At 47.3% G+C, this 14,819-nt stretch overlaps 1 protein-coding gene across 2 annotated transcripts in view; it reads right to left on the bottom strand.

Annotated features, from left to right (window-relative positions):
- NPM1 (nucleophosmin 1) overlaps positions 1-14,819 on the bottom strand; it is a 129,171-nt gene that overhangs the window by 66,763 nt on the left and 47,589 nt on the right. The window contains exon 7 of one of the 2 annotated variants that reach the window (XM_030212340.1): positions 2,725-2,773. In XM_030212340.1, the coding sequence (XP_030068200.1) occupies positions 2,725-2,773 (49 nt within the window). The remainder of the gene's footprint in view (positions 1-2,724; positions 2,774-14,819) is intronic. The other variant, XM_030212341.1, reaches the window with a different exon arrangement.

The following is a 14,819-nucleotide window of genomic DNA, read 5'->3' as shown; positions in this document are numbered from 1 at the left end:
GCCAGCAGAGTAGTTCCCTTTCACCCGCTGGGCAAACCTAGCTGAGACAAAATGGATGCAAATGCCTGTGAAAGAACAACCAAAAAGAGAGGGGTTGGAACAGCTCACATATGAGGAAAGGCTAAAGAGATCAGGACTAGTCAGTTTGGAAGAGATGGCCGAGGTGGTATATAACTGACATCTACAAAATCCTGAGTGGTGTGGAGCGGAAGTGAATCTATTTATCACTCATTCAAAAAGTACAAAGACCAGGGGACACAATAAAATTGCATGGAAATACTTTTAAAACAAACAGTAGGAAGGATGAGGTAGCGTCGGTTAGATCTGGGTTTAAAACAGGTTTGGACAACTTCCTGGAGGAAAAGTCCATAGCCTGTTATTGAGATGGAGGAAAGTCACTACTTGCCCTGTGACTGGTAGCATGGAATGGAGGTGCTAATTCACTTTCCACTGTTAAATATTCTTGATGTCTTCACAGGTCAGTTATACCACTCCTCAAAAAACCTTTATTAGACCCTGTCCTTCCCAACTACCCTCCTCCCTTTCCTATCCAAGCTACTTGAACGTGCTACTCACCGCCATTGTCAACTTTTTCATTTCAAGCTATTCTTCAAACTAGCGTTCACCCTCTTCTTTCAAATGGAGCAACCTTGAAAAGTCTCCAATGACCTGTTCCTGGCCCAATCCAAAGGTCTCAATTCTATCCTCATCCTTCTCGATCTGCTGCTTCACACTAACACTGCCCTTGAAACTACACTGTCCTCACTTGATTTCAGGGCTCTTCTCTCTCCCATTACATTTTTAATGTATACTCTGGTGAATCCTCCTCCACTTCAATCCCACTATCAGTTGGCGTACCTCAGGGTTGTCTTGGGACCTCTTTTCTCCATCTATACTTCTTTCCTTGGTACTGATCTCATCCCATGGTTTTCAGTATAACCTTTTGCTGATAACTCCCAGATCTACCTCTCCACACCAGAAATTTCAACAGGAATTCAGGCCCGTATCAGCATGCCTGTCTCACTGCCATCTGAAACTAAACAAGACGAAGACTGAGCTTTTCCCCCCTCTTCCCCATTCTCTGTGAACAACACATCTTCCCCGTCTCATCAGCTCATAACCTTGGGATCGACTACTCTCTCTCTGCACATATCCAACAGACTGCTAAAACCTGCTGTTTCTCTTCTATCACCAAAATTTGTCCCTTCCTTTCTGAGCACACTACCAAATCCCATATACCACGCTTATCACCTTAGACTACTGTAACTTGCTTCTCACAGGTCTCCCATTAAGCCATTTCTCTCCCCTTCAATCTGTTCAAAATTCTGCTGCACAACTGACAGTTTTGCTATGCTCATATTAGTCCTCTCAAGTCACTTTATTGGCTCCCTGTTTGCACATACAGTTCAAACTCCTCTTACTGACTTACAAGTGCATTCACTCTATAACTCCTCAGAACCTCTCCACTCTTCTCTCCCTACACTCCTCACCGGGAACTTCGTTCACGTAAATCTCCTTATCTGTACCCCTTTCTCCTCCACTGCCAACGCCAGACTCTGCTCCTTTTATATTGCTGCACCATACGCCCGAAATAGACCTCTCGAGTCAGTACGTCAAATTCCATCTCTGGCTGTCTTCAAATCTAGGCTAAAAGCCCACTTTTTTGGAGTTGCTTTTAACTCCTAACCCCCTGTTCAGTACCCATGTCTGTTTTTATCATTTTCACAATAAGTAATTTCCATATCCCTTATTTGTCCTGTTTGTCTGTCCTGGTTAGATTGTAAGCTCTGTCAAGCAGGGACCGTCTCTTACATGTTCGTGTACAGCACTACATACGTCTAGTAGCGTTATAGAAAAAAACAGTAGTAATCGGGTTTCTGCCAGGCACTTGTGACCTGGATTGGCCACTGCTGGAAGAAGGATACTAGGCTAGATGGATCACTGGTCTAATCCAGTATGGCTATTATGTTCTCATCTGTAAGGAGAGCGAGGCCTCAAGTCTCCTGTACTGGACATCAACAGCTCCGACAGCCCTGAGCCCGTTTCGGCCAAATTCAAGCTGGCACAACTCGCCGGCTTCTGACGCTGCTCTGCGCTTCCCACAGTGCAAGCAGTGTTCATCAACCTCAGCTAAGCAAAAGAAAACCCACAAGTTAGACAAGAAGAGCAGTAAAAAATTTAAAGCTGCACTCACCCAATTGCTGACACGGGGAAGATTTCTCTGAAAAGACCAATGCTCTCAATTTGGCCCCAAAACCCCTTGAAACTAGCCACAGCAGGAAAATTCTCTGCTGGAACTACTGTTTCTCCCCCCACTTTTTTTTTTTTTTTTGCTATCAAGAACAGAAATTTAGGGGGCAGGGAGGGACCTGGCACCACCAAGTGTACCCCTCCCTAAAGTAGGTATGGTCAGCCTAGATACCCTCAAGTTCTACTGAACCAGGGAACCCAGAAGAGGAGCTACAGTAAAGATGAGATCAGGAACCTGAGACTGCCTGCTGGAGATAGTCAAGGAACAAACCATCTCTACTGAGTTCAGTTTAGTGCTATCTCCACCTGCTGGTAGATGGTCATAACCCACAAGTCTGCTGTTGATGACAAAAAGTTAAATTTCATTCTCTACTCTAGATAGCAGGTAAAATTCCAGTTCACATCTATGATAACAGAATCTAGAGAAAACTCCTCAAAGAACTCACCTAATCAGATAAGTGGTGTAATACATACCATTTTCACTGGAGTTTCATCATCCTCATCTTCATCATCATCATCATCTCTACAACAAAAATGTTGAGCTGTTGGTAGTTCAGTAATCAACTTTTCAGAAAAGCAATGGCACAGAGCCACCTACAAAGTAGTTAAGCACAGGCCTCACAAAATCCTTGCCTTTTTTGGGGTGTGGGAAGGAAGGAGAAAAACGTTTGGTCCACCTTAAAATGCCATAGAACATGAAGCCTCAATTACATTTAACTAAGGTCCCTGGCTCCTATTTATTCCTTTGTCATTTTCTATAACACAAACTATGCAATAAAACTGTATTAGGTTAACAGAAGTATGCATGCAGTTGGATCAACCCTTTGATACTGCTCCTTATAGGAGGCTCATGAACTGAGCATCTTTAGGTTGGGACCAAGATGACCTGGGTTAGAATTGGTTGAATTTTTTTTTTTTTTTTTTATTCATATTGTTAAGTTTATTACAAGAAAACATCTTGTATAGGAAAGTATCCGTTTATCAATAACATATTCAAACCTAATATCAAGAAAGAAAAGAAAAGGTGAAGAAAAAAATTTCCTCACATTTTCAAAAGAAAACAATACTCAAGTCCATAAATTCGGATCCAAGATTTCGGAAATCTGTGGGAGAAAAACATTACAAGGGAAAAGAAAGATATCGCAAGATATGAAAATTCTACTAAGCGGAGTTAATTCTTATAATTAGCGCTTTTCCACTTTCACTGAGGCTATAAGCGCCGACACATGGGCAGGTTCTGTAAATACATATTTTTTTATCCCTAAACTTTATTATGCACTTACAGGGGTACCTTAAAAAAAAGGTGCCCCCCAAGTGCAGAATTTCAGGTCTAAGGAGCAGAAATTGTTTCCTCCGTCGTCTTGTCTCCTTAGAGACATCCGGAAATAATAATACTTTAAAACCTAAAAAAGGTTTGTCCTTATTACGGAAAAATAGACGAAAGATCCAACTCTTATCTGGTAATAGTGCGACTGTCGCCACTAATGTGGCTGCAGTCGCTAAGTCAGTGTCCGAGGTCTCCAACAAAAGAGAAACATCTATCGGCGCTTCAGGTTGATTCAGGTCTTTCCCAGGAATATAATAAGCCATAGTCATTGGTGGTATGTTTTGTTCGGGAATTAATAGTATTTCGCACATATAGCGCTTCAACATTTCCAAGGGAGCAACATTTTGAAGTTTAGGAAAATTGACAAATCTAAGGTTATAATTTTTAGTGTAATTATCAAAAATTTCCATTTTAACCCTTAGGTTCGTCATGTCTTTAATCATAGAAGGTTGTATTGTTTCAAATTTCATAATTCTTTGGTCCATTTTAACAACTTTATCGTTCAAGTCCTTAATCTGCTCTTCTTTCTTTTGTAAGTCTTTTTCCAAGGTTTTTAATTTAGGCAATACCTCATTAGTTTGTTTTGAGAATATCTGTCCAAGGTTAGAAACTAAATCCCACAAAGCTTCTAATGTAACCTCTTTTGGTTTGACCAGGAATTCTATGGGAATTTCAAACCTTACAGTCTGCTCAGGGGTCGCACTCTGCTCCTCAGGTCTTCTCTCCTCAATCTACAGCGTTTCCATGGACGAACTGCCCTCCAGTCCGGCCCCAGGTGTAATAACAGCTTCCATTCGACAATCTTCTGGGCCCCTACCCTCTTCCGGGGTGGACCCTGTCGAATCCTCGAGGTAGGAACTGGCGCCTAGCGGTTGGGGAGGAGGGGTGCGCTCGGCGGGGCTCAAGGTGACGTCGAGGCCAGGGGACGCCGAAATCTCCAGTTCGCCGGCGTCTCTCACTGGCGGCATTCCGCTTTCATGAAGAACTCCCTGCGACCTCAGATAGCGATCTAAAGGACCAGCTAAGGAGGGAGTTAGCGGGGAAGCTCTGACCGCTAGTCTCCCTCTCCGTTTAGGCATTTTTTTTTTTAGTAAAAAGATCGAGACTCGCAGCTACTTAGCGAGTTGCGGCCATCTTGGATCCTCTCTGCATGGAATCTCGGTTGAATTTTAAAAAAGTAATTTAGAAGCCCACACGTTTCAATGTATCAAAAAGACAAAAGGCATCCAGCCAGGCACAAACGACATGGAGGCAGTCCAAGAGGGCGGCTATGGAAAATGATTGTCAAAGCATATGGGGAAGATCTAAACCTGTATATCTGGAGGGAAAGGCCAAAAACAGGGATATGAAACATTTAAATACTGTATTTTCACAGATAACTGTGCATGTTATATACGTTTGAGAACCGGGAAACCCCTGTATGCATTATACTTTTTTTTTTTTTTTTTTAATATAAACATAGCCAGCCAAACCCTGCATCTCTCCCCATTCCCTTGCTCTCCATAGTCGATTAAAAGCTCCACATACTGCCGTCTCCCTCTCCCCTCTAATTTTGCACAGGTGGACACTGCAGCCTCATTTCCTCGCTGGCATCTTCCTCTCCAGTGGCCACAAAAGCAATCATGCTGTCTGTGGCAGTGGGGTGTAGCTGCTGCTGCAGATAAAGGTGATGAGATGGCTTCCCTGTGAGAAAAGGCTAAAGCAGCTAAGACTTACTATTTAGTAGCTTCATTGCATGCCCCCGAGTCCTACTATTTTTGGAAAGGGTAAACCATTTAAGTCCACCCATTCAGACCACTCAGTATTTTATAGATCTCTATCATGGAGTAGCCGCCTAGTGGTTAGCACACCCATGACATCCAGAGGTAGCCAGTTCAAATCCCACTGCTGCTTCTTGTGATTTTGGGCAAGTCACTTAACCCTCCATTGCCTTAGGTACAAACTTAGATTGTGAGCCCTCCAGGGACAGGGAAATACCCACTGTACCTGAATTTAACCCACCCTGAGCTACTACTGAAAAGGAGCGAGAAAATCTAAATAAATATCTCCCCTCAGCAGTCTTCTCCAAGCTGAATTTACCCTTTACAAAAATAGTAGGACTCAGGGGCATGCAATGAAGCTACTAAGTAGTAAATTTAAAACAAGCTAGAGAAAATATTTTACTCAACAATTAAACTCTGGAATTTGTCGCCAGAGATGTGGTAAGAGCAGTTAGCTTAGCAAGGTTTAAAAAGGTTTGGATAATTTCCTAAAAGTCTATAAGCCATTATTAAGATGGACTTCGGAAAATGCACTGCTTATTTCTAGGTCTCAATCCAGCCCTGAAAAACGGAGGGGAGAGGAATGCAGCAGCTCACTGTAACACAAAATCGTCAACTCCTGAAGAATCCAATTTAAAAAACTTGAACACGAAGTCCTCCTGAACAGGAACTGAAGACTAAACTTGAACCTGAAATGCAACCAGAATATAAACAGTACAGATATCTGGGAGGGGCTATGGATTGATCAGCTATGATTAATGGAAAGAAAATTATCAGGTATGATACATAATTTTACCTTCCATATCATCATGCTGATCAATCCATAGACTGGTGGGATGTACTGAAGCAGTACTCACCCAGGGCGGGACACAGAAATCCCTGACTGCAACACTGAAGCTCCAAACCGGGCCTCCGCCCGAGCAGCCACAATCAAGCGGTAATGTCTGGAGAAGGTATGAGCCGATGCCCAAGTTGCCGCCCTACAAATCTCTTCCAAGGAGACGGACTCGGCCTCTGCCATCAAGGCCGCCTGTGCTCTAGTAGAGTGAGCCTTCAGCTGGATAGGCGGCACCTTCCCTGCGGCCACATAAGCCGCTGCAATGGGTTCCTTGACCCATCGTGCCACTGTAGGCTTGGCAGCCTGCAGACCCTTACGAGGACCTGCGAACAGCACAAACAGATGATCCGACTTCCGGAATCATTGGTCACTTCCAAGTATCTGATGATGACCCGTCTCACATCTAGATATTTGAGAGCAGAGTACTCCTCTGGGTAGTCCTCCCTACGAAAGGAGGGTAGACAGAGCTGCTGATTCACATGGAAGCGAGGACCAATCTTGGGCAGGAAGGAAGGCACTGTGCGAATAGACACTCCTGCCTCAGAGAACTGCAGAAAGGGCTCTCGACATGATAGCGCCTGGAGCTCTTCTGGCTGAAGTGATAGCCACCAAAAGACTGCTTTCAACGTCAATTCTTTCAGAGATGCCCTCGACAAGGGTTCACAAGGCGGCTTCTGCAAGGCTCTTAGCACCAGATTCAGATTCCACACAGGTACCACTGCGTGCAGAGGAGGGCGCAGGTGAATAACTCTCTTGAGAAAGCGCACCACATCTGGCTGCAATGCCAGGGAAACACCCTTCAGGTGACCCCTGAAGCAAGCAAGAGCCGCTACCTGGACCTTAAGGGAACTGAGCGACAGGCCTTTTTCCAGATCTTTTTGCAGGAACGCCAACACTGATGAAATTGGAGCAGTGAAGGGAGAAAGTGCGCCTGCCTCACACCACAATGCAAAGGTACGCCAAACCCTGGCATAATCAGTAGAAGTAGAGCGCTTCCTCGCTCTCAGCATAGTGGCGATGACCTTGTCTGAGAAGCTCTGCTTGCTCCGACGCTGCCGCTCAATAGCCAGGCCGTAAGACCAAAGGGGGAGGGATCCTCCATCACCACGGGACCCTGATGCAACAGGCCCCGCTCCGCTGGCATCTGCAGAGGTCCGTCCACTGAGAGCCTGATCAAGTCCGCATACCAGGGACGTCTGAGCTAATCCAGACTCACCAGGATTATCCGGCCCGGATGCTTTGCCACCTGGCCTAGCACCCTGCCCAACATGGGCCAAGGCGGGAACACAAAGAGGAGCTCCTGTGTCGGCCACTGTGGGAGAAGAGCATCTACTCCCAGAGATCGAGGGTCCCGTCCTCTGCTGAAAAAGCACGGCACTTGGCAATTGGCTGAAGACGCCATCAAATCTAGGCTCGGCTGGCCCCAGCGCTTCGTGATGTCCAAGAACGCCTGAGCAATATTCATGACTCCCGCAATGTGGGCCGCCGACAGCTATTCCAGGTTTGCTTCCGCCCACAGGCATAGCTTCATGGCCTCCTTGGCTAGAGGGGCGCTCCTGGTACCTCCCCGGTGATTGACATAGGCCACAGCCGTGGCACTGTCCGACAGGACCCGTACTGGCTTCAGCGCCAGGCCCGGGAGAAACTCCAAAGGTGCCAACCGAATGCCTCAGTTCCAGGAGGTTGATAGACCACTCTGCCTCTGCAGGGGACCAGAGCCCCTGCGCTGTCCTTCCCAAGCAGTGGGCTCCCCAGCCCCACAAAGAGGCGTCCGCCATGACGAAAACCCACTCCGGGGTCACAAGAGGCTTTCCTGCGGATGGCTTGTCTGGCCTCAGCCACCAGCTCAGCGCCTTGCGCACCGCTGGATCCAAGGGAAGGCGCACAGCGTAATCCTCCGAAGCTGGAGTCCATCGCTGCAGCAGAGAGAGCTGTATAGGTCTCATATGGGCCCTGACCCAGGGCACTACTTCCATCGTGGCCATCATAGAGCCCAACAGCTGCCCATAGTCCCGAGCCCGAAGAGAAGAGGCTGCTAGGAACTTGTCCACCTGAGCCTGAAGCTTGACAATCCGATTGTCTGGCAGGAACACTCTGCCCACTTGGGGGTCGAATCGAACTCCCAGATACTCCAGGGACTGAGTCAGGCGCAGCTGGCTTTTCTCCCAGTTGATGATCCACCTCAGGGAGCTCAAAAGAGCAATCACCCGGTCTGAAGCTCTGCCGCACTCTGCATAAGAGGGGGCTTGGATCAACCAGTCGTCCACATAAGGATGGACTTGTACTCCTTTCTTGCGTAGGAAGGCCGCGATGACCACCATAACTTGGAGAAGGTCCGCGGAGCAGTAGCCAACCCGAAAGGGAGGGCTCTGAACTGGGAGTGTCCTCAGAACTGCAAAACGCGGAAAGCGTTGATGAGGAGGCCAGATGGGAATATGCAAGTAAGCTTCCTTGATGTCCAAGGATGCCAGGAACTCCCCTGCCTGCACTGCCGCTATAACAGAGCGGAAAGTCTCCATCCGGAAGTGCCGAACTTCCAAGGCCCGATTGACCCCTTTGAGGTCGAGGATAGGCCAGACAAAACCTCCTTTCTTAGGTACCACAAAGTAAATGGAGTAACGTCCCTTGCCAGGGTGACCTTCTGGCACCGGAACGACTGCACCCAGGCGGATCAGATTGTCCAAAGTCTGCTGCACTGCCACAGCTTGACCGGAGACTTGCAGGGAGAGTACACAAACCCGATTCTTAAGGGTCGGCAGAACTCTAGCTTGTAGCCGTCTCTGATGACTTCCAGCACTCAAGCGTCTGAAGTTACCTTGGTCCACTCACCCAGAAACGAGGATAGGCATCCTCCAATCTGCTCTGGGCCATGGTCCAGCGCCCCGTCATTGGGTACGAGACCCTGGGGGAGGACCGGAGGAGGCACCTCCGGGACGGCGGTCTCTGCGAAAGGAATGCTGCTTGGGGGAGAAATTCCTTTTGATGGAAGAGGGGAGTACCGACAGGCTTCCTGAAACCGTCCTTTGGAGGAACCAGGGCAGGCACCATTGGCCCGAGCCCTGACCTCTGGTAACCTCTTGCCCTTAGACGTGCTGAGATCGGTCACAATCTTGTCCAGCTCGACCCCAAAGAGCAGCTTGCCTTTAAAAGGCAACTTAGCCAGGCGAGACTTAGAGGCGTGGTCAGCAGACCAATGCTTCAGCCAAAGCCACCGCCATGCGGAGACTGTCTGAACCATACCTTTAGCCGAGGCTCTCAAGACATCATACAGCCAGCCTGCCAAGTAGGCCAAGCCCGATTCCAGGGCTGGCCAATCAGCCCTCAAGGAAGGATCCGAGGGGGAAGCCCGCTGCGCGTCAGGCACGCCCTGGCCACATAGGAGCCACAAATTGAGGCCTGTAAACTTAAAGCAGCCGCCTCGAAGGACGACTTTAAAGCCACCTCCAAACTCCTGTCTTGGGCGTCCTTTAGGGCCGTGCCACCTTCCACCGGCAACGCCGTTTTCTTAGTCACCGCAGTGATTAAAGAATCCACGGTAGGCCCAAGAAAGGCCTCCCGTTCACCTTCAGGCATAGTAACATAGTAGATGACGGCACAAAAAGACCTGCACGGTCCATCTAGTCTGCCCACAATAAACTCATATGTGTATACCTTACCTTGATTTGTACCCGTCTTTTTCAGGGCACAGATCGTATAAGTCTGTCCAGCAGTATTTCCCGCCTCCCAACCACCAGTCCCGCCTCCCATCACCGGCTCTGGCACAGACCCCGTATAGGTCTGCCCTCCCCTATCCTAGCCTCTCAACCACCAACCCCTCTTCCCCCCGCCACCCAATTTCAGCTAAGGTTCTGTGGATCCATTCCTTCTGCACAGGATTCCTTTATGCCTATCCCACGCATGTTTGAATTCCGTTACCGTTTTCATCTCCACCACCTCCCGCGGGAGGGCATTCCATGCGTTCACCACCCTCTCCGTGAAGAAATACTTCCTGACATCTTTCCTGAGTCTGCCCCCCTTCAATCTCATTTCATGTCCTCTCGTTCTACCGCCTTCCCATCTCCGGAAAAGATTCGTTTGCGGATTAATACCTTTCAAATATTTGAACGTCTATATCATATCACCCCTGTTCCTCCTTTCCTCCAGAGTATACATGTTCAGGTCAGCAAGTCTCTCTTCATACGTCTTGGAACGCAACTCTCATACCATCCTCATAGCTTTTCTTTGCACCGCTTCCATTTTTTTAACATCCTTTGCAAGGTACGGCCTCCAAAACTGAACACAATACTCCAGGTGGGGCCTCACCAACGTCTTATACAGGGGCATTAAAACCTCCTTTCTTCTGCTGGTCACACCTCTCTCTATGCAGCCTAGCAACCTTCTCGCTACGGCCACCGCCTTGTCGCACTGTTTCATCGCCTTCAGGTCCTCAGATACTATCACCCCAAGATCCCTCTCCCCGTCCGTGTCTATCAGGCTCTCCCCACCTAACACATACGCCTCCCTTGGATTTCTACTCCCTAAGTGCATCACTTTGCATTTCTTCGCATTGAATTTTAATTGCCAAACCTTAGACCATTCTTTTAGCTTCTGCAGATCCTTTTTCATGTTTCCACTCGCTCCGGGGTGTCCACTCTATTGCAAATCTTGGTGTCATCCGCAAAAAGGCAAACTTTACCTTCTAACCCTTCGGCAATGTCACTCACAAATATATTGAACAGAATGGGCCCCAGCACCGATCCCTGAGGCACTCCACTACTCACCTTTCCCTCCTCCGAGCGAACTCCATTTACCACCACCCTCTGGCGTCTGCAGAGGATAGAGGCGGGACATAGCCCTAGCCACTTTAAGGCTCGCTTCTGGGAAATCCCATTGAGCCGAAATCAAGGTGTGCGTGGCTTCATGCAAGTGGAAGGTTCTAGGCGGGCGCTTAGTCCCCCGCATAATGCCAGAGCCAACAGAGGCTGAGGGAGAGACGTCCTCCGGAGAGGAACTCTTCAAAATGCTCATGGCCTGCACTAACAGGTTGGGCAAATCCTCTGAGCGAAAGATCCGTGCTGCAGAGGGGTCATCCGCTCCATACGAGCGGGAATCCGTCTCCTCCAAGGAATCCCCCCGTTGGGAGAACTCAGATACGCTGCCCTCATCTACATCAGTGTAGACAGAGTCCTCTAGGGCCTGGAAGTCCACCCGAGGGCGTTTGCTTCCAGAGGCCTCAGCCCCTTGATCAGAGGGGGGAGCCGGGGCAGCGTTTAACATAAGAAAAGCCTGATGTAGCAGCAAAATGAACTCAGGGGAGAAACCCCCTAGACTGTGCACTTCTGTCACCTGGGCCCCGGCCCTAGACCTCCACCGGCGCTCGCAAGAGCGGGGGAGAAACATGCTACGCATCCAAAATGGCGTCCGGCGCGAAACTCCGAGGAGCCGCGCGGGAAGAACGGCGCTTAACTTTCGCCGCTTTCTTGCCGTCGCCCGAATCAAGGGCGACCATAGCATTAACGTCTCCCAGCTCAAGGGCGGCCCAAGAAGAAGCTGTCCGAGCAGAGTGGCCGGCCAACATAGAGTGGGCGAGCAGCGGGGAACGGGCGCTTATGGCAGGAAAAACCGCTGCACCGGAGGAAGAACCGGGACACTGACCGGACTCCAAACTGATGCCCAACAAAGGCGATTCAGGCTTTGAAACCCCCGCATCCCCGCTAGACGCACACACGCGGTCCGGGGAGCGAATCCTCGCACCCTCGCCCTCCGACGCCATAGGCCACGTGGAGACCGAACGGGGAACCCCCTGCCCGCTATAAAAAGGTAAAATTACCTGCTTCTCGCTCCGAGCTGTAACGAACTGGTGTCCCAGTGAGCAGCTGCAATAAATGCTGATATAAACGTTGAAATAAACGCCCTTAAAGGACGTCCAAAAAAAAAATTTTTTTTTTTTTAACGGAGCCAGCGAGAGGGGGGAGAAAAGGAGGGACCTGGCACCACCAGGTTTGCACTTGCTCAAGAAGAGCCCTCAACCCCAGGTACTCAACAAAACCTAAGAATTAGGCTTGGAGACCTAGCCAGAGCTGCTGCTGTGTGTGACCAACACCTGCTGAGATAGAGAACATACTGGGGAGTTTCCAGCAGCACATGACCACATATAGGGAGGCAAAAGGATTGCTCTCTATCTCCACCTGCTGGTAGATGGACACAACCCACCAGTCTATGGATTGATCAGCATGATGATATGGAAGTATAAGTTCATTTCTTAGTTTCTGACTAGTGCGTTTGCAGAGTTTCGCTGCGTAGTCACAATTGTAAGTAGTAGCCAAAGGATTTTTGATGCTCAGTCCTTTGGAAATGATGTCCTTCTTGCAGATTGTCAGAAAGATGACTGTTCACTTTTGTTTCTTTTTCCAAAAGTTTGTTCATTTGCTTTTTCATACGGCTGTATGCGGTATTTCCATCTTGAGTAGAGAGGTGTGGTACCTGTGTTAGTCCACTTTTAAAGGTAATCAATAGAAATCAAACAAAATAAGACATGGAAAAGAAAATAAGATGATACCTTTTTTATTGAACATAACTTAATACATTTCTTGATTAGCTTTTGAAGGTTGCCCTTCTTCGTCAGATCGGAAATAAGCAAATGTGGTAGATGACAGTATATATAAGTAAAACATCCAAGCATTTCATAGACTAACAGGGGAGGGTAGGAGGTATGCATGGGAACATCAAAGCATTTCAGAAATAGTCTAACAGGATGGGGGTGGATAGGTGAGAGGAGGATGATAAACATAGCAATACAACTTTATGGTTTATAATGGGCTAGAAAACCCAGATCTTTGTTAAGTCCTGTCTGTTGGGTGTCAAAATATTCAATCATTCTGACTTCAAAGGTCTTACATTCCTGTATTGTTTTAAAGTTACCTTTCAGGATTCTTACTATGAAGTCACTGGTACAGTGATCTGGTTTTGTAAAGTGCTGACCCACAGGGGTGGGAACCAGGCTGGCAACTGCACTCTTCAAGTGATGTCTATGTAAATTAAATCTTGTCTTTAGCATCTGGCCTGTTTCTCCAATATAGCATCCTTCGTTACATTTTTTTACACTGAATGACATACCACATTGGAAGATGAGCATGTGAAATATTCCTTTATGTTGAATATTTTTCCTTTGTGAATGACTGTGGGGTCCTGTGAGATGTTTTGGCATAGCTTGCAGCTGGCTATATTGCAAGGATGTGTGCCCTTTTCTTTTTCAGTCTATGTTGGGAGTTTACTTCTGATTAGCTTGTGTTTCAAGTTGGGTGGCTGTCGGAAGGCCAGCATTGGTGGGGATGGGAATATCTCTTTCACTAATTCATCCTCGGAGTAGAGGCTGAAGATCTTTTATGATTTTTCTTAGTTTTTCCAGCTCTGAGTTGTATGTCACTATAAGGGGGATTCTGTCTGGTTTTTTTTTTCTTTGTATTGTAGCAGATTTTCCCTGGGTGTTTTGAGGGAGAAGGCAGTATTTTTGGAGATTATTCTGGGGTTCTAGCCTTTCCGTTCGAAGGATGCAGTCAGGATTTCAACATGTATGTCTCTGTCCCTTGGGTCAGAGCAGATACGGTGGTATCATGTCTAGAGAAACAGGCCAGACGGTAAAGACAAGATTTAATCTACATAGACATCACATGAATGCTGGTGCCAGCCTGGTTCCCACCCATGTTTACTTATATATACTGTCATCTACCACATTTGCTTATTTCCGATCTGACGAAGGGCAACCTTTGAAAGCTAATCAAGAAATGTATTAAGTTATGTCCAATAAAAAAGATATCTTATTTTCTTTCCCATGTTTTATTTTGTTTGATTTCTACTGATTATCATTATATCAATCAATTTCGCCCCCTCCACAGTACCGAAACTGTGCTAGTCACTCTCCTGGCCAAATTCAAGCAGGAAATAGCTACAGGCAAAAGTATACTTCTCCTCCAATTCGACATGGTAAACCACAACATACTAAGACTCAGACTACTTCGGGATTAGTGGAAATATACTTAGCTGGATCAAGGGTTTTCTATCCACCAGAACATACCAAGTGAAATCAAACATATCAGCACCTTGGAAAGCTGACTGTGGAGCACCTCAAGGATCACCACTATCACCAATACTTTTCAACATAATGATGATCCCACTGGCCAAGTCCTTATCAAAGCAAGGCTTCAACCCGTTCATCCATGCAGACAATGTCACAATATACATTCCCTTCAGACATGATCTACCAGAAATCACTAATGAAATCAAACTCGGTTTGAACACCATGGACTTATGGGCAAACTCTTTTCAACTGAAAATGAACACTGAAAAAACACTGCCTCATTCTCTCATCCCAACAACACATACAAACCCACATCCTTAATCAACCCCAGACTACACCCTCCGTGTCTCAGACAGCCTGAAAATACTCGGCATTACAACTGACCACAATTGACCGCAACCTCACACTCGAGAGCCAAGTGAACTCGACAATAAAGAAAATGTTCCACTCACTGTGTGGAAACAAACGCAAAAACCTTTCTTCCTGAGCGAAATATTTCGCAACCCAATACAATCAATGGTACTAAGACATGCAGACTACTGCAATGGAATCTACGCGGGATGCAAAGAACAACTCACAAACTCCAGA

The sequence above is a fragment of the Microcaecilia unicolor genome, chromosome 8, assembly GCF_901765095.1.
Source record: "Microcaecilia unicolor chromosome 8, aMicUni1.1, whole genome shotgun sequence".
NCBI lineage: Eukaryota > Metazoa > Chordata > Amphibia > Gymnophiona > Siphonopidae > Microcaecilia > Microcaecilia unicolor.
This window is presented reverse-complemented; position numbering and strand designations above follow the sequence as displayed.